This window comes from Mangifera indica, chromosome 5 (assembly GCF_011075055.1).
Source record: "Mangifera indica cultivar Alphonso chromosome 5, CATAS_Mindica_2.1, whole genome shotgun sequence".
In the NCBI taxonomy this organism is placed as follows: domain Eukaryota; kingdom Viridiplantae; phylum Streptophyta; class Magnoliopsida; order Sapindales; family Anacardiaceae; genus Mangifera; species Mangifera indica.
In genome coordinates, this window is record NC_058141.1 from 10,937,859 (window position 1) to 10,960,426 (window position 22,568).

The 22,568-nt window shown below is 35.2% G+C and overlaps 2 protein-coding genes across 9 annotated transcripts; one reads left to right on the forward strand and one right to left on the reverse strand.

The window, feature by feature from the left end:
* Positions 1-459: 459 nt before the first annotated feature.
* LOC123216349 lies at positions 460-2,661 on the forward strand. Its single transcript, XM_044636781.1, has 4 exons — positions 460-696; positions 794-951; positions 1,049-1,114; positions 1,920-2,661. The coding sequence occupies exons 1-4, from the start codon at positions 574-576 to the stop codon at positions 2,659-2,661; spliced, it is 1,089 nt and encodes a 362-aa protein (XP_044492716.1). The 5' UTR covers positions 460-573.
* Positions 1,685-21,269, reverse strand: LOC123215794 (ENHANCER OF AG-4 protein 2-like). 8 transcript variants are annotated; one of them, XR_006502155.1, is made up of 16 exons: positions 20,713-21,269; positions 19,916-19,992; positions 16,138-18,141; positions 15,515-16,037; positions 14,552-14,660; positions 14,146-14,258; positions 13,883-14,070; positions 13,066-13,711; positions 12,477-12,978; positions 11,599-11,694; positions 11,384-11,486; positions 11,025-11,228; positions 3,424-3,539; positions 2,781-2,844; positions 2,453-2,629; positions 1,685-2,254 (listed from the first exon to the last, which is right to left on the reverse strand). XR_006502155.1 is itself a non-coding variant. In XM_044636041.1 (12 exons), exons 1-11 carry the CDS (start codon positions 20,821-20,823, stop codon positions 11,416-11,418), a joined length of 4,440 nt encoding a protein of 1,479 aa, XP_044491976.1. In that variant the 5' UTR covers positions 20,824-21,269; the 3' UTR covers positions 10,956-11,228; positions 11,384-11,415. The 8 variants fall into 8 exon arrangements, 1 of the variants encoding a protein (XP_044491976.1); XR_006502153.1 differs by having other exon boundaries at positions 2,781-2,940; XR_006502154.1 differs by having other exon boundaries at positions 2,453-2,647; positions 2,781-2,940.
* Positions 21,270-22,568: the final 1,299 nt, after the last annotated feature.

Consider the following 22,568-nt stretch of genomic DNA (forward strand, 5'->3'; position numbering starts at 1 on the left):
GAATTTCATCTCTTATGAGTTTAAGCAAAAATATAAGAGATGATCCTAAATGATAACTTAAGTGGTAAAAAAGGAGAGTTCATATATAAGAAAGTATAAGTTTAAGTCTTTTCTGATGACATTAAGATTAAACTATTAATTTAACTAAGTAGTTGTGGGATCGGTCACTGAACACGGGATTTATCCTATCCGATACTTATCTCTGTAATTGTAAAATCAATTATTGAATATGGGATTTGTCATATTCAATGTGATTAGTTTGATCCCAAAAAAATATAATTCAGTTTCATATGGGATTCCTCGTTACCAATATATATATACATAAGAGATGGGGTAAATTTTTTATTTTGGACAGCGGAGGAAAAAATTGCAATTATAAACGAAAGGTATCTGAATTAGAAAGATTGACCCAGCTGTTGAATTCATATTTATATTTATAACGCATTTCAAATGCCGTGAAAAACTGAAGGCATCACCCGGTCACAACGTCATCTGCATCTGCCAGGCTTTTTCTTCTTTCAGATTCATATTATTTTTTGCTTGATGAAAGAAATTCGATTATTTTATTTTTGAATGGAGAGGTGGAATCAGAATTGTAATGGGTATTGTCATGATTACCAAGACAAGGATTATATTTTCCACCCTGTTTCCAAGTTCGATACGCTGGTTGGCATCGCCATTAAATACGGAGTAGAGGTGATTTCATTTTTATGCTTCGCAAATCAGTAGCTCGATAATGTTCATGTTTTTATACATGGGTTTGATTTTTGATTGAGCAAGATTATTGTTTCAGGTAGCGGATATAAAGAAGATAAATGGGTTGTCTACAGATCGTCAAATGTTTGGTCTTAACTCACTTCAGATTCCGTTGCCAGGGAAGCATCGTCCTTCTCCTTCTTTGTCAAATGGCCATGAAGTTCCACGGTATGTGTATCATGTGTTTGCTTCTATTACTTAAAAGTCCTTGAAACAGAAATTCTCCATGGTATCTCTTGCCTGTACTGGTTCCATATATATTTTATGATTTGGTCTTCCCCGCCTTTTCTAGGCATTCAAACTTTATGCAAACGAATGGGATTGATGGCATTCTTGTGTCCAAGAATCATCCTTTATGGTTTTAGAGTTGAATTTGAATTCAAATATTGTAGAACAGGGTGCATATAATGTCTATATGAAGGGCAGGAGCTGTAGTGGAAGAGTGCTGGCAGTGCCTTACTCTTTTCTGATGTTGGAAATACTAAAGAGGATGATGGCTAGAGAATGTAATTGCATCATGATTGTTAATTTCTTCTATAATTCGTACAAGTAAAAAACAATATACATTTTAAAACATATCGAATTAATATAATATATAAAATATATTATACAATACGATATATATTATTAATATTAATATATCTTTTGTAACACCCTTAAACAAATTTTACATCAACAAAACACAAAAAAATATATGTTAGATTTGACTGTACATTTCATATCGTTTTGAGAATAAAAAGATTAAACTGATTAAATAACACATAAACTTCCCAAACTATCCAGACACATTTTAAATTACAAAATTCAAATGCAAAACCATATTAGATTTTATGTCCAGAATAAGACAATATCTTTTTAGAGAAACGATGATAGAATCAGAAAAAATTTAAATTTTAAAGATTGTTTGTGACAGTTTTCAAGGTAATAATTTGGCAATTAGAACTTTTTTTTATTATTTTATTTTTTATAAAATGTAACATACAATATAATACACAATATGATATACGATTTAACTACTATGATGTGTATAATATTATGGATTGGTGCATGTGGTATGTTACAGTGGCAGGAAAAAAACTGGTTATGAGATTTTGTACTTCCATTTACATTTCATTCTAGTTCATTTTTGCCCCATAATATGATTAATATCCGACTTTTTGTAGGCAATACACTAGTGACCAGACATCACAACAGCATCTGTATCCATGCCAGTCACTTGGACTGAAGCTGTCTCCCGAAAGGAAGGTCTCTCCAGCCATGAGCTCTTTACAAGGTTACCATGGACTTAAACCAACAGTATCAGACCGTTTTGAGAAGACCGTTTACAGGAAAGGAGAAGATCAAAATCTGGAGGATTTTTATTTGCCTAAATCCTTCCCAACTTTCAATATGCCTTTGGACAGTAACAGAAGATCTAAAAGCTATGCCAATGTAAATCATGCTGACCACGGTGAACTGGATGATAACATTAATGTTGTCGATGTTAGAATAAGTGAACCTGATGAAAGGAATAAGAAACTGGTTAGGCGACGACAAAAATCTGAAGTCGACTTAACTAGTCAGGTCCCAGAAATGGTTTTGAAGGAGGAAAACGGTTGCTTGGATGGAAATCCAGCAATAATCGGAAAGAGGTTACTATCGAGAACCAAATCTGTATTGGAAGAAGGGGCAGAGAAAATTGGGTTGAATCATGTACCTTTTATCTTGGGAGATTATCTTCTGGGTGACCAACTCTCTAGTGTAAAGAAGTCATCAAGCACATCCAATCTACAGGATCAGTCATCCATATGGCCTACTTCGAAATGGGATTTACAGGCTCTTTCACCCGTGGCCATCGCAAAACCAATCTTCGATGGATTGCAAAACCCTATAACTGGTCGAAGAAACAAAACTGCACTTGATTAATTTGAATAACTCAATTGCCAATGTTGATCCTCATTTCTCCAGGCTTATAATCTCTGAGTCTTTTTTAGATGGCACAGGTAAATAGAAAAGGTAGACAGAACAAAAGTCAAATAGAATACCTAGATATTTATTGGCTGATATCTGAGCTCAATACTTTGTATAAGCAGCATTCTTACTGTTATTCTGTATTAATAAAAGTTGCATAAACCAAATCTTCACACTTTCTTTATCTTTGACATGGAGGATAACAGAATATGAGAACTCCTAATCCCATCAATCCTTTTGAAGAAAGCAATCCAAATCATTGATTTATGAGAAAAACTTAAACAATGTAAACTAAAAACAAAAATTATAAACCATGTGCAACTCAAATTAAATTAAAGACACCACTCTAGGCTAAGAATTCATAAACATGGAACAGAAATGTACATTACAGTTGCGGTATAAATTTGGCATGTATAGATTCATAACAAAGGCCACTAAAATAAAAGGCCAAATTCTTAGGCTTAGATCAAAATACCAATAATCTTAATAGAGAATTATACCAACCTACAATAGTGTTATATATGAATCTGAGAAATTAAAGCCTCTCCAAGACAGAAAAAAAAAAATAAGGAAAGATGGATTTCCCAAACCACGTAAAGTTATTTCTTACAAAAGAAAAAAAATTATACTTAGATATGAAAACTTTAAAAAACTATTTTGAAGATAATTTGTAAAGAAATCATTGCCGAAAATGTTTGTCCATGTCAAAGATTTTACCTCCAGATTTTGATGCAGTTAGTCGTCCAGGAAATTCAGAATTTATTCTTCAACAGAACACCAGATAAAAACAGAATGAACTAAGAAATATCAGCTTTATTGCGATATGTCCAAACCTGTAGCAAAACCATGTTCAGTTACCCCACTGTTCTAAAGCTGAAAGTTCAATAAGAAATATAATAGATGAATCAGCAATATTAGTCTGAGCATACAATTTTTTTATTTCCTAGTCTCATAATATGCTTCAAGAAACTTGAAAATAAATCAACCTTGTCAAAAACCTATTTTAAAGAGGAAAAAAGTCAACAGAAAAAAGAAAGAGCCTCTTCTTTCTTCAACTTACTCACATCAACAGGTCTTTCAATTCAACCAAGAAAAAAATTAAACATTAGAGTAAAAGAAGAAATAATAGAAGACAACAAATGAATCCCTCACTTAACTCTGGCTCATCCTCATGATTACCAGGATCAGCTTTGAAGATACATGAATCTAGTCAGAATTTTACTTTCCTACTACAAGTGACAATAACCCATCAAACACAGTTTAGGATGCAGAAACCATCCTTTAAACTTAAAGTTAGGGATACAAGGTATTTTATTTCAAAGCAATAAAGTAGATTACTGCCTGCTATGAATGTGAACTTCAAAAAACAAACAAAAAAAACACAGTAAATTTTCCTTAGTTTGTGTCAGGCAAATTTCTCATTGTTCTGTAAACAAATTCCATAGAAATTAAATCACATAGACACTGCCAAAGTTGCTCCTTCACTCACCTTGCTACAATTATTTCCTAACATTTCACCAGTTCTCCCCAGTATTAATATAAAATATGATCAAAGCAAAAAACACCTTAGCCCTGTAAAAATATCTAGGGCTTTCTGGTTGTCATTGAAAACCAACTCAGGCTGAACTATAGGAAGAAGTGAATAACTTTACCAAAATAAACCAGAAGGAAATAGTTTTTCTAACAACCTAAAATAGTAAAGAAACCTCAAATCTGACTCAATACAGATATCCTCCTAGTATAGTAGATCACTAAGGCCAACTTTTGTCCCTGATCGAGAAACAGAATCATCCTTATAATTTTGCACATGAGAAATTAAATTTAATAATCATCAAAGTTTATTCCAAGATAAATTCCAAATTTTTATAAATGAACACATTAAAGATAAAATGATACAACACATACTAACTTTTCTCATTAATTTACAAACTGATGTGTTTTAAAATGATTAAGTAATTTTAAATTAGAGATAAAATAAATAATTAGATCACCCTATCACATTAGAACATATCAGTTTGTATAGATAAATTAGTTCAAAAAAAAAAGTTGGTAAGTGTATGATTGTTTATATAGAATAACCTGATGTGTCAACTCTGTCCCATCACATCTGGTAGTTGCAGTTATCTTTTATTCTTTACATACCTTATTACAAAAGCACTAGCAAAGTTTTAACAGTTACTTATGGTATGCCATGGATCAACAACATTTTCTTCTACACCAACATTTCTTCTCATAAAGTTTTCACTCTGAAACGGTTCTTTTTCTTTTCTTTCTTTATGCTCCAGCTTCACTCATATCCAGGAAAAATAGTATCTTTTTCTTTTGCTTTCTCCACCCTACTTAACTATCTAACTATTACTTATCTTTTTTCTTGTACCAAAACATCTTCGGATTCTGATTGCCAGCATTTTTTTTTTTTCTGCATACTACTAAATTGCAACTAATACCTAAAAATCTTCTTCCTTATTCTTTGTCAGAAAAAGAAAAATGATTCTCTAGGATAAAAACAGTCTTCTTCTCTACAGTCCAGTGTTATTGATATTTGGACTTCTATCAATAAGGCAGCAAACCAAAGGATGCCCTAGAACTTAATTCATATAGATGAACCCTTCTCATCATAACTGAATTCAGTGGATGGCATTCGCATGAACTCACTCTGCAGAATTAACATCGTATATTATTCACAACAAATTAATGCTTCAAGTTTCTGCTAAAATAAATAAAACTTTAGTTTACGCTGAGCACCAGGAAATGGAAATTAAAACCATTTCAGAAGCTGTGATCCCTAAAAAAACAAAAAAAGTATAAAGGGGACAATGATGAAGGTGAGGAAGTTTTGATCATGCCTTGCTTGACAGCCACTGGAGTCTAATGGTTTAGGAACAGGAAAGAAACAAAAAGGAAAAACACATATGTGAGAAAACAAATGACAGAACAATAATATGCTAGTTTTCCAATGTAACTAAAAGGTGAAGCACAAAATTTCTTTCCTCCAATAAGAAATGAGTGTGAAAGACATTGAGGAGGACAATTCTATCAACGGCAGGTGAACTATAAACTATGAATCCTTTCTTCACATCTTAATTTATCCAAAGATCCCAACAAGAAACGCTTAGTGCAATCTAAAAAGGAAGTAAGCTTTACAAGTCAAGCTTTTTTACTTCACGATTGACATCAATTATAATAAAATTTAAAAAAAAAAAAACACTACACAAACCCACGCTAAATAACTTAAAGCTTGGTTCCTTCAAGTCAATGACCACACAGACAGACACCATCTCTCAGTAAGATAATCTGCTGCAATTCCCAACACAAGAGAAACAAGTTTTTGACTGACAAACAAAGGATCAGATTCAGTGAGTCTTGAAAGCACTCACTAATTTTTGGACAGAAGACTTGTCCATACTCCAATGCTTGGCAAGATCACACTTGCTGTTGGAATAACACATCTCAGTAAAACTCTGCGAAGCGTGTCAACCAAGTTTGATATTAATTACGAAGAACCTTGATAAGCACTAAAGTTAATTGCAGAGCTTCAAGAATTTACTTGATGACTAAAAAGGTAACTCCTAAAGTAATTTCTCACTTTAGAGGCTGTGCACATTTAACAGCAAAGTGCTGGCCTGGGTATTCAGAATCTAGTGGATAAAGAAGTTCTTGGACATGATCTTGAGTATTTATGAAGAGTCTCAAGGGAAACATTCGAGTTCAATGGTAACCTATTCTATTTAAATCTAAAACAATGAGCGGTTTCTCTACAAATAACAATTCTGGGTCTCAACAATATTGCCATCCAGTATAGATTCCCTTATAAGAATAGTGGAAACTAAAAATGTCTTAACTCTTCTACAAATGACAATAAATAATACCAAAACAATCTATAGCCAATTGCTTGACTGTAAATCCCCTCAATGACAACTAGTCAAACTCAAGCTAAAGCTCCAGCTTGGCAACTCCATTCAAGTTCAAAGGCTAGCCAACAGATCTTCACTGGAGATTCTTCTTTTCCAATGATTCTTCCTCTTTGGCTTTTTCTCCGATGATTTTTCATTTTCTCCAGCATCATAGTTCACCATTCAAGCCGGCTCGAACTTAAGTTTGTCATTCCAAATTTGAGCCAAGCTCAACCAAACCCTTGTTTGGGTTTGGGCTCAACTCAGCTTGGTTCAAACCCACCCTTGATTCCAACAGCAAGTCACCGTGGACAATGCAACCCAATGAATATCTAATGTCAATTCTATTTCCCATTCCCTACCTTCATAGGAATCAAGATAGCAATTTCACCAACCCCAAAATAGTGTTTGGCACCAAGAAAAATTATGTTCTTGGTAAAATTGAACATTAACCTAACCCACCCCCACTTAATGCCAAAGTTATACAAATATGGGTGTGTGTGTGTGTGTGTGTGTGGATCATAATGCCATAATTCCAATTTGATGAACACCAACTTTACAAATTTTTTATATTATTGTTGGCAATTTCACAAGCTAGTTATTCCACAAAGAACTTACAAACTATGTAATGGTATGCAACTTCAAACCAAACTCTTCCATAATGGCATCAATGTGCTTATCAACAATGTCCCGCTAATTCCCTATTATTAACATAAGATTACTTCACTACAATAGCCTTGACAAAGAACAAAACATTGTGAGGTTGTAAAAATGTGATAACACACATATATAGCCATCAAGCAAATTAACTTTGATTGAGAATTGTGATGCAACAGTTTTCCTTGTCAATCTCAATTTTCCATTTACAACAAAGAAACATAAAGCACCATAAGCTGTTGATGAAGTCGTAATTTAAACACATCCCAACAAATGGGTTTTATGAGTGTTACAAGAAAGAAATAGAACAATATTACTAGCTATACAGTATTAGAACATGTAAATCTATGAGATTTAAAATGCCACTTATCCAGGTCAAAAACCTTTGCCAAATGACCTAGTCCTGATGGTCCAATTCTTCAACCCAGAATATGCAAGGCAGACTTATACTCAAACCATCACGTGTAGATCAAACTTCTTTCACAATTTTTACCAGCATATTTCCCAGTAGAAAGGTTTGCCACCAACAAAATTCCTCAAAAGAACAAATTTGGAATGAACTTCTTTAGACAGCAGAAATTAACAGATGAGAAGGAAAGCTACTAACACCCATTCAGAGTTATGATAGATGAATAGTTCAGTTATAAAAACTTTAATTGTAAGTTCATTCTTGTACCAAGTACCGATTATAAGTTCTTTCATTTTTTCGTAAAATGCAGCATAAATTGCCATTTGAAGACAAGATGAGAAAGCATGGCATACATCACCAAACAAATTATACAAGTGCATATAAGTTTAGCCTCAACAACAATCTAGACGAGAAATTTGCAAATTAGATAATGAAATTAATTAAGACTGCAAGAAAGAAAATAAGACTCCAAGGAAGGAAAAGAGACAATAATATCTAATTTCCGTGGTAGCAAGTAACCACAAAGGTCATTGTCCCAGTTCAATTCAACATAAGCATATAATATAGCAAGCACAAACATGAAAAAAAACAATCAGTGGAGAGAAACAAATACAAATCTGCTTCAAGCTATGAATATGCAACACAAGTTGTAAAAGAGATATACATTGAATTCTTTAAGGCAAGCACAAGAATTAGAAAACCATGTAAAAAAATGAATTAACAAATTAAACGATGTGCAAAAGGGATTCATGTTGCAAACGAAAGTTAATTTAATTAAATTAAAAAATAAGGTAGATGCAGTCATAACTTCATGCCAATTTTAACAAGCCCAGAATACAAACAAGCAGTTTTACCTACTTGCATGCAGTAAAGACAACTACAATCCACCTGAATTCAAAAGAAACCCATGCTCACCACTTCACACCCAATGCCAATTATATAAGAGAACAGATCACAATTTACAACTGGAGAAAGAAAGCCCCCACATTATTATTACATCCAATTGTAAGTAACTGCTACAAAATGCTGAATTAAATTCCTTGGTGCAGTTCTCAATTCATAACATGTCCAAGGTAATGATCTTCAAGACAACCAACCAAGTCATGTATAAGAAAGTGTTTAGACCCAATTTGCTTCAAGTAGAACAACACACTATGAAGAGTGTACAGATGGTACAAAATTAAATTGCATGTCGTATTCTCATCTTGACAAGTCCAAACATAATAATCTTTTCAAAATTCAGAGAAAGAAAAATTAGCATGATATGACTACAGTTTAATTAAAATTCAAAGGAGAAAGAATATAAAGAGTGAGGAACACCAGATACCAGAAGTATCCTAGGTTTAAGAGACCTGGAAGAAATAAGAACCAAATGGCAAAATAGCTACTGTCACTCTTTCCCATTCCCTCCATCAACATATGCAGACAGAATGTCTAGAGTTGACATACTAAAAATGGGATAGTAAATTAGAGTAGAGCTAAAACGGTGCACACTCACAGAAGCATTGCAGCTGATTATCCAATTTCGAATCAACAAGACTGACATAAAGCACCCTGTCAAACAGTTTTTTCTTTCTTATCTGTTCAATCTGAGAAAGGATAACACCTCTAATCTTTCCTATACTCTATCAACAACCTCAACCAGAACTAACAAATACTCAGATGCTGCAATGGCAAAAACACAGCCATACCCTAATGGGAACGTAACATCCTGACACCAAAACCATTCTCATTGCCTACAGGTTAAGGGAAAAGCAACCTCAGTAATCATTCATTTAAGTCTTCAATTTTTGGTTTCATTATTTGGGTCATTTTATTATTTATTAACTTTAGATGTCTGAAAGAAGTGACATCACCAGAGTCCAGTATGGATATAATCTTTTACACCCACATGACCAATTACAAGAGAAGTGCTATGACTTGCCACCATTTGAGGATAATGATCTCCATTTAATTGATATTTTATGTTTCAATGACTGGCAATAGGAAGTGAATTGCCTATAATTGAGAGGACACAGCTCTCTAAGGGAAAATTGTGAAAAATTGTAAATAAACCTATATAAACTAGTCTAGAAAATAGTAAAAATTATGGGTAAACTTTCACCTTTTAAAATTCTTTAATTGGTTTTTTTTTTCATGAATGAGTAAAAGATTGTGTTTATTAAATAAAGGAAAAAGAAAAACTCATTAGTGGAATGGTTATACACTAATTATGCCAGTTCACCCAAGATACTTGGTTTAATTAATGGCAGTGATTTAAACAGAATCTTGCGTAACACCAATCATACCTTAAACTAGGGCTGGATTCGAGCCGAGCCAAGAGCTCGGCTCGGTTTTTTAATGGTCGGCTCGAGTTCGGCTCGAGCTCGACTCGAGCCGGATTCGGCTCGGCTCGAGTTCGGCTCGTTTTCGGTTCGGCTCGGCTCGGCTCGTTTTTCATATCAAAACGGCACCGTTTTGTGTATATATGGGGATCAAAACGACTTCGTTTTGTATAAAAAAATTTTAAAAAAATATACCGAACCAACCCGAGCCAGCTCGGGCTCGGCTCGAGCTCGATCGAGCCGAGCAGAGCCCGGCTCGTTTCGGGCTGGAATCGAGCCGAGCCGAGCTCGAGCTCGAGCTGGCTCGGCTCGAATCCAGCCCTACCTTAAACCGGTCATATAAGTATGAAATAGCTCTAGTTTCATTTTAAATAGAATAAAACTATGCGTACAAACAAATTGTAAAAACTAAGTTGGCAGCTTGTGATTGGGTAATGTGATTGTTTATTTTTTTCTCATTTCAAAATCACCCAATCAGATGCTACCACCTCAATTTCTATAGATAATTGTACAATTTGTTTATATATGTAGTATTACTCTTCTAAATATCCACCTCAAACACTTATCTACCTAATTCTTCAACACCAAATCCCAGAGCTCATTTTCAATTATAGTGTAAATCTTGCAGAATAAAACATGGTTATGTTGATTGGGCATACCAGACTCCTCCTCAAAGCTACATGCAAGAGCAGGACAACATTACTAAACACAAAACTGAGTAACGAGACAGACTCCAATAATATATGAACACAAATTATTCATTTAATACATTAATGATCATAATCTGTGCACACAATGCTCTCTAGGCTTCCACACTCAAGGGTAGCAGAAAAGACTGGAATGAGATTGCATTCATTCTATCACTAGAACATGCTAGCGATGCATATAAAAACAAATGAGCTAAGCAAGAGATAGATTAATTAGCAACTAATGAATGATTCATCAATTTATCAAAACTCATGTCACTTGAGAAACAAATTTCTTTACGTAGGGTATTCAGTATAATTACAAGAGATTAGAAACAGGTGTACTAACCAAGTCAGAAACATGAGCCTACACTTGGAAGCATAGTTCCCTGGATACATTTGTCAGGAAAAATTACATATACACAGTCCTGCCAAGAGTCTCCATAAGTTCTAACACTGCCTTCAAGCTGTAAATGGATTTGTCTACAAGATGAATCCCCCCCTTTTGAGAAGAATATAAAGTAAGTTTGTAACTTTTCTCACAATCCGCACACTGAAATTGGAACAGAAAATAATAGTTGATCAGGTGAGGAGGGAAGGTATTATACTGAGCAATCCCAATATTACATTGTGTAAACTTTTGCTTCAATCTTGATATTCAAATATTCTGGCACAATCAAAATTTGCTGCATAGAGATAAGAACTCACCTTACGCACTTAAGAAAGCTTTAGGTTCATCCTTAAGCTGGTCTCCAACAATTAAGTGCTGACATGTCTGGTCTACATGGCAACATCTGGGAAACACTGTGACCTGGAGAAATACAACCAAGAAGTTATTTGGTAGTATAGCTGGAGCCTGATGTTTCAAATTTTATTAGATCACTCTCGACAAAAACAAGTTAGCTATCTTTTAGGTAAGTTACCTGGAATTGGAGGTGCAGCTGGTAAGTTGTTAGCAACAGATAGCTGAAAACCCATATTATTTGTGGGTGGTCTTTCAACAGGCGGCCGATAGTAACCTGTGACCAAAGGAAAAGGTACACTTCAGGACATTAACTAAAATAATATATTGGAAGTTCAAGATTAATAATAATTGCCAAAGAAAACAATAAAACCTGTGGATAAAAACAAATAAAAACTAAAAGGCTCATATAAAAATCTATTCATAGACACAAGCAAGGTAGTATACAAGACAAACAGATACATATAAGCCTAGAAAACTAACAAGAAAAGGAATTTCACATTATTTCCGGAAACTCTTTGACCCTCTCTGAAAGATTGGATTACCAGCTCATGTTAGATTTCAAGCTTCAAGAAAAGCTAAAACTTTGAAACAGAGCTAGTCAAAAGATTTTGTAATTCATAAACATGAATTCTGATCATCTCCCACAACTAAATTTTTAATGACCATTTGAAAGGCTCCCCATAGATCAGTCATCAGCTGTTCACAAAGGTATTATAATTGCAAGAGAAAAACCAAAAACTCAGCCAACAATAGAAGTTCTGTCGATGACAACAATTCAAGGCAAATAAAAATAGGTATTTATATCCAATTATCAAATGATGATATAAGTCAATGTCCGTCAATGATCTAAACTATAAACAAACAGTGTCTACCAAAGAAAGTAATAAATGAACTTTGGCCTCATATAGCCATAGCCACTGGTTTCTATTGAATGCATTACAACTTAATAGGTTATAGAAAATCTGAACATTGATAATTGGTAACACCGGTGTAATAGACTTTAAAACAATTTAAACCAATAATACAAATTAGGAAAACAATATATCAGCAGCTCACCTTCTTGGACAAATGTAGGTCCTGGCTGAGGTGGAGTTCTCCTCCCACCCATCCAGACACCATGCTGACTTTCTGGATTAAATTCACCTGATGACATCCTCCATTGCTCATCTCCAACATATCGCCTTTGGTTATCAGGGTGTGATGGCATTGGATATGGATGGGGGTAATTCTGATGAGGATGTTGCTGAATCCCTGGCTTTGTAAATGAGAAATGGTTGGAAGGGGTTTGAGGCAGGGCAGGATGTAGAGGTCTTTGCACATACGGTGTATTACCTTGTTGAAATTGCTGGTTCGGCTGAGAAACTTGGGGATTTAAATATATATCATTATGACCATATTCCAATTGCCTCGAAGAATTATATCCAGAAGATTCTCGAGAACTGCACATTCCCGTTGGTACAAAGCAAGGTGATTGCTGTGTAAACAATTCATTTTTCACAGTAGCATCAATATGACCACCATGAGCACTATTTCCAGCCATTTGGACAATTTGATTACCCTACAGACAACATTATAGCTACAGTAACTTATCTATACATCCATAAGAAAGAAATAATAGAGTAACAAAAAGAAATGCAAGTCTTACACTGGGTGTGTTGCAATATTCGCGAGGTATAGGTGGTTGATATGCCAACTGAGGTGAAGACTGAACCGATGATTGATGTGGGAGTAATGACTGAGACACTAATGAAGGTTGTGATTGTACCACTGATGATTGTGGTAACATAGGTGGTGGGCCCAAAGGAGGTGGAGCGGGTGGTGGCTGTGATGGAAGAGGAGGTGGTGGCGGTGGTGGTGGAGGTGAAGGAGAAGACTGTGGAGGTGGTGGTGGTGGTGGTGAAGGTGGCAAGGGCGGGAGTGGAGGAGGAGAATCTGGAGGCAATGGAGGGGAACCCTCGGGTAAAAGGGGTTGCTCACTGAAATTATTTGAAACTGATTCCAAGATTCTATCTGAGCCATGGTGTTGTGATTCTATTTCAAAAGAATCATTTTCATCCTTTGGATGACCAGAAACATCTTCCATTTCAAGCTCCCCATCTACATCCTCCAAGATACAATGACGCCTATCATTGGGAGTAACAGTGCATGTTTCTGACTCTCCTGAAGCACGTGTTTGCTCTACTGGAGATGTATCACCAACTTCTTTATATGTACTGCTGGGAAGATCATCTTCTTCATCGTCCTCAAACACATGGGAAGATATAAAGCCAGGCAACTGGAATGTAGCATTACTGATAAAATGCAAACATGAAAACAAATACATTTGAAAGTTAGATCCATTCAGAAACATTACAAACAGAGAAACGAATAAATGTTGAGATATGCGTTGTTTCAATTTCAAATGTAGATTAGATGTATCATAAAGTAAAAATAGAAAAGAAAAGAGAAAATAAGGTTCACACCTGCCATACTCATCGACAAGCATGCCTTCCATTTCTCTGATCGGATCATCTATAGCTCGCTCAGCTCGAGATGGCCGTCTAAGGGAAAACCCAGAAGTTGACTCATCATTTGAAACTCCAATGTCATCCATGCATTTCCGCAAAAGAGATTCAGGCAAAATTTTTCTCTCAAGCCACAAGCGTAAAACCTGATGAAAGACAGAAGTTAAATCCACCTTAAGCTTAGATGGAGGATTTCCAACTATAATAATGGCTGAAATTACCTTGAGACATTGACGACGATTTTCACGAGCCCCATTTCCAGGCGGAGCAGCACCACCTAAAAGACGCGGCAATGCAGATTGAACAGCAGGAATATATGAAGCTCCAGCAATGCCTAAATATAGATTACATCACAAATCTCTAAATAGGTCAATAAAAGGAAGCCCATTCAGTCATTCAACAAAAATAATGAATATTTCTTTCTATTAAGTCAGTAAAATTAATCAAATTGTGAAATAACCATATTACAACATTCTATGCCAGCGAATTTCTGAACTGGGGTCAAAATGAGATCCAACTAGTATATACAATGTAGACAATAGTTATATACATGAAAAGAAAAATCTCTTAGAGCAGTTACCCATACATGAAGTTCACGTGCACACCAAGAGAAAGGGAGAGAGATACCTTTTTGATTATGAGAACACTGAGTGATTGAATCCACAAGAAAGAACAGGTCCACTTTACGATGATAACTAAGCTCACTTTCTAATTTGCGGATTAGAAGTTCCACAACCTACACAGAATCATGCAATTCAAAAATCATCTACAGAGTGCAAGACTACTCATAATCCCATAGATCACAAGAAGAAATTTATTGCTGACAACTGCAGTAACTTGGTCGACAGCTTATCATACAAAAGTTCACCAGTGATACTCTAAAATAATTTCCAACTTCATTAACCCTTAGAATTCCTTCATTATAACCTACAACAATCAGTAAGATCTAAGTTCATGTAACTTAATCCAAAGCATTTTACCAAACCAATGACTTCAACTTAGACTGACCTTTCCACCATTGAGACACATAAAATTAACAAAATATGCCAAAGAAAAAATATCTATGACAAGTGGTTTCATCAAAGTTATGGAAAGTATCAAGCCAAATCTCTGGTACAATAAGACTTTGGCCACATATTTAGAACAAAATAATTCACTAAATAACTGCCAAAACCATGAATCAAGTACTTCTCAAATCATTTATGAACCACTAGCAAGTATATCCCTAGTTTGGAAAACAAATTAGCCGCCAATAATTCAATATTATCAATATTTTTAATGCTTCTCAACAATTTTTTTTTAATACATAACTAACTCATAGTAAAAAGAATTCAGTTTATGCAGGGTGGATAATTGTGTAAGTTATAAAGCTTTTATGATTCTAATTGTAAAAACTAACTGAACCATCAGGTGAAATTAAAAGAAGAAAACGCTAATTCTTTTTTCAACAACAAAATGCAGAGTTGTTTAGTACTGCATAAAAAATAAAAAATAAAACTCAATTGGTGGATCAGGTATCCACTACTACAAAAAGAATGCATCTAAAAAGGGTCAAAGACTTACTGACCAGAGAAATGCTGTTTAGCCTACCTCATTAGCAATACCATACTTGGCACAATCAATGGCAAGCCGAGTTGCACGTCCAATACTTTCTTTGGTCCTTGACAAAGTTTCTATCATTCCTTCAAACGCATCACGAGCAACAGCTGCCTCAGTACCACCACTCAATGAGCCTCCACCACCTCTGTGTCCTGAACTAACTCTTCTCTCCTCAATTTCTTCAGTATCTAGTTGACTACGGGTCCCTGATTGATGACCATGAGTTGATGGAGAGGCTAAACTAGTGCGATTACTAAATCCCTGTGTATCTGCCTGTAGCACATTGTTGGTTGCAGTCAAAGAAGGCTGAGCAGAAGAGGGGCTAGGACTCCTTCCCTGGACCTCAGCAAATGAAGTAAAAGCAGCATTAGCATTTCCAAGAGAAAATTGTCGCGAGTGAGCTTGTTTCCTTTTTGCCTGAGCAGCTGCAATAAGATGTTTCATGGACATAACAGAGTCTGGAGTCTTTGAATCAAAGAATGAACTGCCCCTATCTTCTCTCCCAGACTCCATTCTGTAATCATATGATATAATATATATTAGAACGGCACTTATAAACATAAAGACAGTTAAAATACAAAGATTAACAAAACAGAGAATTAGATCATGCATACATTTCGATGGGCAAAGAACTGTGATCTATTACAGTTTCTGTCGAAACAGCACGGTCATTCATACGTGAAGCTGCTTTTGGAGTGGTTTTTGGTCGTTCAGCAGAAGAGGCTGTCCTATTTCTTTGACTGGCAACCTGATTTTGAAGAGAGCTTGTGCTATCAGAAGCAAGAACTGAACCCTTACCAGACATTGCCTGAACTTTTTTCTGAGTACCAGTAGAAGTACCAGAGCCTTTAGTAACCACAGGTTTTGAGGCTCTATGTTGTTCTGCAGTTGTCCTGGTAGTGGAAACCAAATGAGGAGACCTTTTAGGGGAAACCAATTTTGCTTTAGCCCCCTTTAATAGTAATTGCTCAGCTTCTACTTTCTCAGGACCGCAAGCTACATGAGAATTAGGCCTCCTTTCTGAATTTTCTGGTTGGGAAGGTGACACAGACTCATTATGTATTTGCAATGAGGATTCCTTTGGCATATTCTCAATTCTAACAGAATCTTTCGGACCAGCATTCTGCTGACCATTAACATAACTCTCATGATGTGCAGCAGTTCTAGAATTATCAGAAACAGATGAAGAAGCTTTCACATTTCTGGAAGATCCACCATGAACTGGAGTTTTGGGTTCTTCATCATCATCCTCATCAAATAGGCAAACAGCTCTCCGTCTTTTGGACAACTGCGGCACCAGAGGTTTAACATTATTGGAACATGACACATCATTCTTCATTTCATGAGAGTTTTTCCCCGTTTTATCATCAGAACTAAGAGTAGGAGAATCAGACATTGCCTCTAAAGCCCGCCTACGTCGCTTTGTTAAGGGCAGCACAGCTTCATCACCAGAAACATCAGATTCAACTTTACTTTTACATGTTTGAGCTTTCAACGCCAAAACCGTTTCAGTCTTCACATGGGATGAGGGCAGTTTCAACTCAGAACGTTTAAATGCTTTGCTGTCATCAATGTTAGAAGTTGAAAAACCACTTTTCACACTTTTAGAAAGAGATGCCTTGATGGCATCATCAGCCTTAGACATTTTGGAAGGATGCAAAATGTCATTTATTCCCAACTTAACCTTCCCAGCTATCCCAGGTTGAGCACTTTTTTTATTTCCACAAACCTCATCCCTGGAATTAGCAACAGTGTCATCATCTGATACTTTCAAGCTTCTTTTCGATTTAAGCACATCTTTAGTTATTTTTCCACCACCAACATCCATATCTGACTTCAAAGCAACAGATGAAGATTCAATCATGCTGCTATCAGATGCAATTTTCCCTTTTATTGTGTCTTTAAATTGCTCACCAGAATCAGGGAGATCAACACTAATACCAGAACAATGATCCTTCAGTGATGTTACAGCAGAGCTACCTCTTTGTCCTTCAACCACAACCTCACATTTCCTCTTCGACCCAGAAGCTATTTTCTTTGTCTTGTAACCATTTCCAGATACCTTCTGTCCCTTAACAGGGTGCTTAACTCGGTCAATATGTTCTTTTTTATCACCAGAAACTTCCTCCGTTACATTAGAAACATTATATGAAGCAGATGTGCATAATTCCTCTTTTGATTGCGGCCCATTAGATATTTTCATCTTTGTCTCAGATGACATAACCGGAGATGAAATACCATCTGCAGGATTAGATGAAATAGAAGGCTTTATATCCTCACTGCCGGTGTCTCCTTGACTATTTGAGCAGGGCTCCGACTTAGATCTATAACCATCTATTTCTTCCTTTTTTGGGTCTCCATTCGGTTCGACAGCACCAACCCCATCCTTCAAGTCAACATCTGCCTCATCCACAGAAACAGCCTCAGAACCAGGTGCCGATCTATCAGCATCAGATCTCAATTCACTTGATTTTTCCTTCTCTAACTCTTCAAATGCACCACAAATTTCCTTCACTGCTTGGGCAAAGTACTTAACTGTTTTACCTTGACATCGAGCTAACAATTTACTCTTTGACTCACTGGTGAATGTCTGGATGTCAGTGGGGGCAACAAAAGCTCTGTGGTGAAAGGAAAATAGGGGCAAAATGAAAATCCAATATATAGCAGCAATCAAATTACATGATAAAAAATAAAGGAAGTAAGAGAATTCAAGGTGTTACAAAAGAGAGTTTTGAACATTATGGTTTTTGATAATAGGATAAACAATTTAACTGGCAAGGTAACATACAATATCTTGTGCTGAACATGAACAGAAAATATGTAGAAACAGTCCAATGGAACATGACAACCTACTCATCTAAAACACTGAAAGCATATCCGGAAAATGACTACCAACAAATCAATTAAAACACTAGAAACATATCAATTTAATCCAAAATTACCATATAAATTGACACATACCCAAGACGATTCAATTAAATTTATTTCTGAAAATAAAGAACACCAACAAATAGAAGACAAAAAGCCATGGGCACCTTTATAATTGAAAACAAAGTAAGAAGAATAAGGTCAATTTTACAATACGATGATTTTTATATTCTGCAACCAAGTCCAATTACCTAGTCACCATCGGTAGCAAGAGACATATCTTTCCTTTAATTTTCAGCTCTTTTCATCTTGTAATTTTCTTTTTTCAGATATTGATAAATTGCCCAACACGCTTGCAGCTCTTTGTGGACAATATCTGGGTTTTATATAATTTAATTCTAAATAACCCTACCTGGTGAGTTGAATGGTATAACTCCTGGTTGGTCAGAACTGCAAAGCCCCCTGCATGCCTCAATTTGGACTTTCATGCACATGAAAGTGAGGGCTGAGGTTTGTGTTAAAAATATAGAGTTAACTGCTAAATCTTTTTGTACCATTGTATTCGGTGCTTGATATTTGCATGCAGACAGTGAGTTTAGTACAGGGGTGACTAAGTTTCTTATTGTAGTGGTAGAAAATCTAATGCACGAGAATAATTTTCTGAGGCTAGACTATGTTGTACACATGATAGTTTTAAAATATAAAGATGCAAAAAGACATAAGAAACAAATCATAATGCTTACAAAAAATATATTGAAAGTTATTAACTACTCATCAGTGAAATTATAAGCCCAAAGCTCAGAAATTTAGCAACTACAGACACAGCTAGAAAGAAAAATCAAAGAATCATTTAATATTTGAGGAAAGCTCATAAAAAATGTTTAAATGTAAGACTTCCAACTTGGATGATTGTGAACATATTTGTTGACCAAGAAACTTCAGTAGGAATACGTACAAGCCAAACGACTTAAATTTACACGACCCAACGAAACCATTACTATCTATTTAGCCTACTATTATCATTACAACCATCTCAAACGAGAAAAGGATATCACAAAGTTAATAAGCCTCAACCATACAGAGCTTAAAATTTAGCACAAAACAGCAAATGCTATAAAACTGTAATAATGAACAAGCAGATGTAAGTCACTAAATCCACAACAATTTATAGTCTCAATCTTAAAATAAATAACTAAACATAGTTTGACATGTCCAGTCTTATACCAAACTACTAGCAGTCCTTTGAAAAAAATTAATAATAATAATTCTGAATTCAAATGGCCATATGAAAATATTTAGCATAGAGAGTAAAAAATGGCACCAATTACAATTTGAAACACTTGATATAGTTAAATAAAAAAATATATGCTCTGAATCGAAGAATTCAAAATTTACTAGAATAGCAATGAGTGTGCAGTTTTGCAAATACAGGCAATGTTATTGTCATGTCTCATTAATCAATAGCTAGGATAGCTATCTAATATTCTCAAACAATAATGTAGCAGTTGAGTGAAGCAAACCCACATTTCCTGTGTTCCAAAGAATTGAACAAAATGTTTCTTGGGGTCTGGAGCTCGATCCCAGTCTTCAGGTCGACTGATCTGAAAGTTCAAAACCCACCAAAGTACAACTCAAATACTAACCAAATAACCGTGAAACCAAAACATCCAAACAGAGGTAAATCAGTATTGTACAAAATGAAGAACTTAGACCAATGTTGATAAAAACAAGAGGTTATGGCAGAAAAAGGTTTGACTGGATAAAAAAGTTTAACTCGTCAAACTGCTCAACATTACAGAGAAAAGAAGCTGCAACAGAACTACTATTCCAAGGAAATTTTCTATATCCACATCTCACAATAATTAAGAAAATTATATGAAACAGATAAAACTAGCATATAACAATCTCTAGTTCAAATCGAAGCAGAAAAATAAACCTAGTATTGTATAGAATGATAATAAATTTCTATAGGAATTAAAATTTTGTTTTCCCCCATTTCAACACTAAGAACTTCAGAGCTTTGTCGAGAAAAAGCTCAAACCAATCTCAGTAACTGATAAACTAAAAAGTTACATCATAATTTCACGAAAAATAGAAATTCAAACCAAAAAGAATTAAAAGCATTCACTAAGTCATCGCCAGAACAGAAAACACTTAGAAAATAAATACAGAAAAAGAACTATCTAATTTAACACCCAACACCCACTAAAACAAATTGAGCCCAAAAAACCCCTAATACGCGCCAGAAAATCATGTCCATCGAATACAGTCATCTTATAAAGCAAATAACGGAAAAGAATGAAAATTGAAGAGAAAATGACCTTGGCAGGCCAGGCTGGAAAGCCCTTGACTTTGGCGAGAACAAGATCCCCCACACTCAACTGACTCTTGGCTTTGGCCTTGTTGCCTCCCCTTTTACGACCCCCAGCCATGTCGATTTTATCTACAAATCTATCCTAAGCAACCTAGATAGTAATTAAAACAATAATAGAAACAATACCTCCGAAAACGCAATCGATACGAATAGCGATAGAATCCAAATCGAAAAACCTAAAATCCAAGTAATTAAGCCGGAGATTCCGCCGGCGGCGAGGATTTCCGGCAACGGAAAGAGCTACGGCATCGCCAAAAAAGAAGCGATTGATAATGGGGAGAGACGGCTGGAGTGGAGCGAGAGATTGAGGAGGTTGACGAGAGCGAGAGAGAGAGAATATGCTTAGTGAAGGAAGGTGAGGCTATTGTGTTGTGATCGTGTTGTGAATAATGAGGGGAGTAGGGGGGGGAGGTTTGGTAAATTGAGGGATATTTAGTACGCGTGACGTGAGAGAATGAGCTGAGCTAAGTCGCCTGCCGCTTGTGTTTCATCCTTTTCCTGGCTGTCGGTGTTTTTCACTCTCCCTCCCCTATTTTTTATACTTTTTTTATTCTAATTATTTTATCTTTATTTGTTTACACTTATATATTTATTCTTTCTTAAACAACATAATATGTCATGGGCCTGATGGCACATTAATCCTGCCATGTAATAATTTACCCACTCATTGTATACGTATAACTAATAATAATGAAGACAATAAATAATAAAGTTACAAAATCATATACTATCTCCGAGGAAGACTATTAGGGAAGAAACCAAAGAAAGAAAAAACAAAGGGAGAGAGAACAGTAAACATTATCGTCTAAAGTGAGCAAAAGAAATTTTGAAAAGGATTATCACTTTCTAAATTTTGAGTAAAAAAAAATTATTATTTTTATCGTTAATATTAATAATAAATCTTAATAAAAAATAAATATTTAAATTTTTTAAAATTAACAAGATATAAATTTAAAATTTCACCGTATCTAGAGTGGGAATAAGTTCAATTTGGCCTTAAAAAGTTTTTGAGTTAAATCATCCTATGATAAATAAGACCAGGTAGAATATAAAGCTATTGACCCAAATTCATTAAAGAGAGCAGTCTAGTCAACCACTCTTCAACTAGTCTTGAAGGTACAAGTCAACCAAAACATATACCCATTCACACAAACATATTTTTTACCATTACTGTGATAAATTTTAAAAAATTGTTTCACTTATTTTTACACAAATTTAAGCCTTTTTCCCAATTTTGGAGGTAAAACAAGGACTTCAAACTTATACCATCTTACCAGTTGGAAATTCAATAAAATTAAGTTTTATGCCAATATCAATCTGAGCATGCAATGTTGCGATACATCTTCGTACCATAATCACTCAATCTAACTGTAACAGAAAATAAAATTGTAGACCTGATTTGTCATATTTGGAACAAGCTAAAGTTTGAATCACAGGTCCATTGGATCAACCTGAAGTCAATCAATTGTTAGAAAAGAAACTACAAAATCATACTCATCTTACAGCACAATCCAACCTTAGCATTCTTGAATGAGTAATTTTCAGTAGGTTGAGCGTTTATTATGATCAACACCTATGAGAATAACGTGAAAGTCTTCTCTACTCAAAAGACAATCAAGCGGCATGGTTATACCAAGACACTATGCCAAACCAACTAAATCCAGTAATATACAACGCAACTTCAGAAGGCCAAGAGGCAACATCAAGAATCATGGAACCTTAGAAATAGATAACTAGCCTAAAAGTCCAATTACCATTGTCAAAACAAGTCCAAAATTCATCATTTTTCATGATTTACCATTA

Excerpts from the sequence above, each read along its gene's own strand:
- LOC123215794 (XM_044636041.1), bottom strand. The coding sequence starts at position 20,823 with ATGGCTGGGGGTCGTAAAAGGGGAGGCAACAAGGCCAAAGCCAAGAGT. Across the intron at positions 16,038-16,137 it reads AGTTCTTTGCCCATCGAAAT|AATGGAGTCTGGGAGAGAAG; the intron begins GTATGCATGATC and ends ATATGATTACAG. Across the intron at positions 12,979-13,065 it reads AATATTGCAACACACCCAGT|GGTAATCAAATTGTCCAAAT; the intron begins GTAAGACTTGCA and ends TGTTGTCTGTAG.
- LOC123216349 (XM_044636781.1), top strand. The coding sequence starts at position 574 with ATGGAGAGGTGGAATCAGAATTGTAATGGGTATTGTCATGATTACCAA. Across the intron at positions 952-1,048 it reads TATCATGTGTTTGCTTCTAT|GCATTCAAACTTTATGCAAA; the intron begins TACTTAAAAGTC and ends CGCCTTTTCTAG. Across the intron at positions 1,115-1,919 it reads TCCAAGAATCATCCTTTATG|GCAATACACTAGTGACCAGA; the intron begins GTTTTAGAGTTG and ends GACTTTTTGTAG.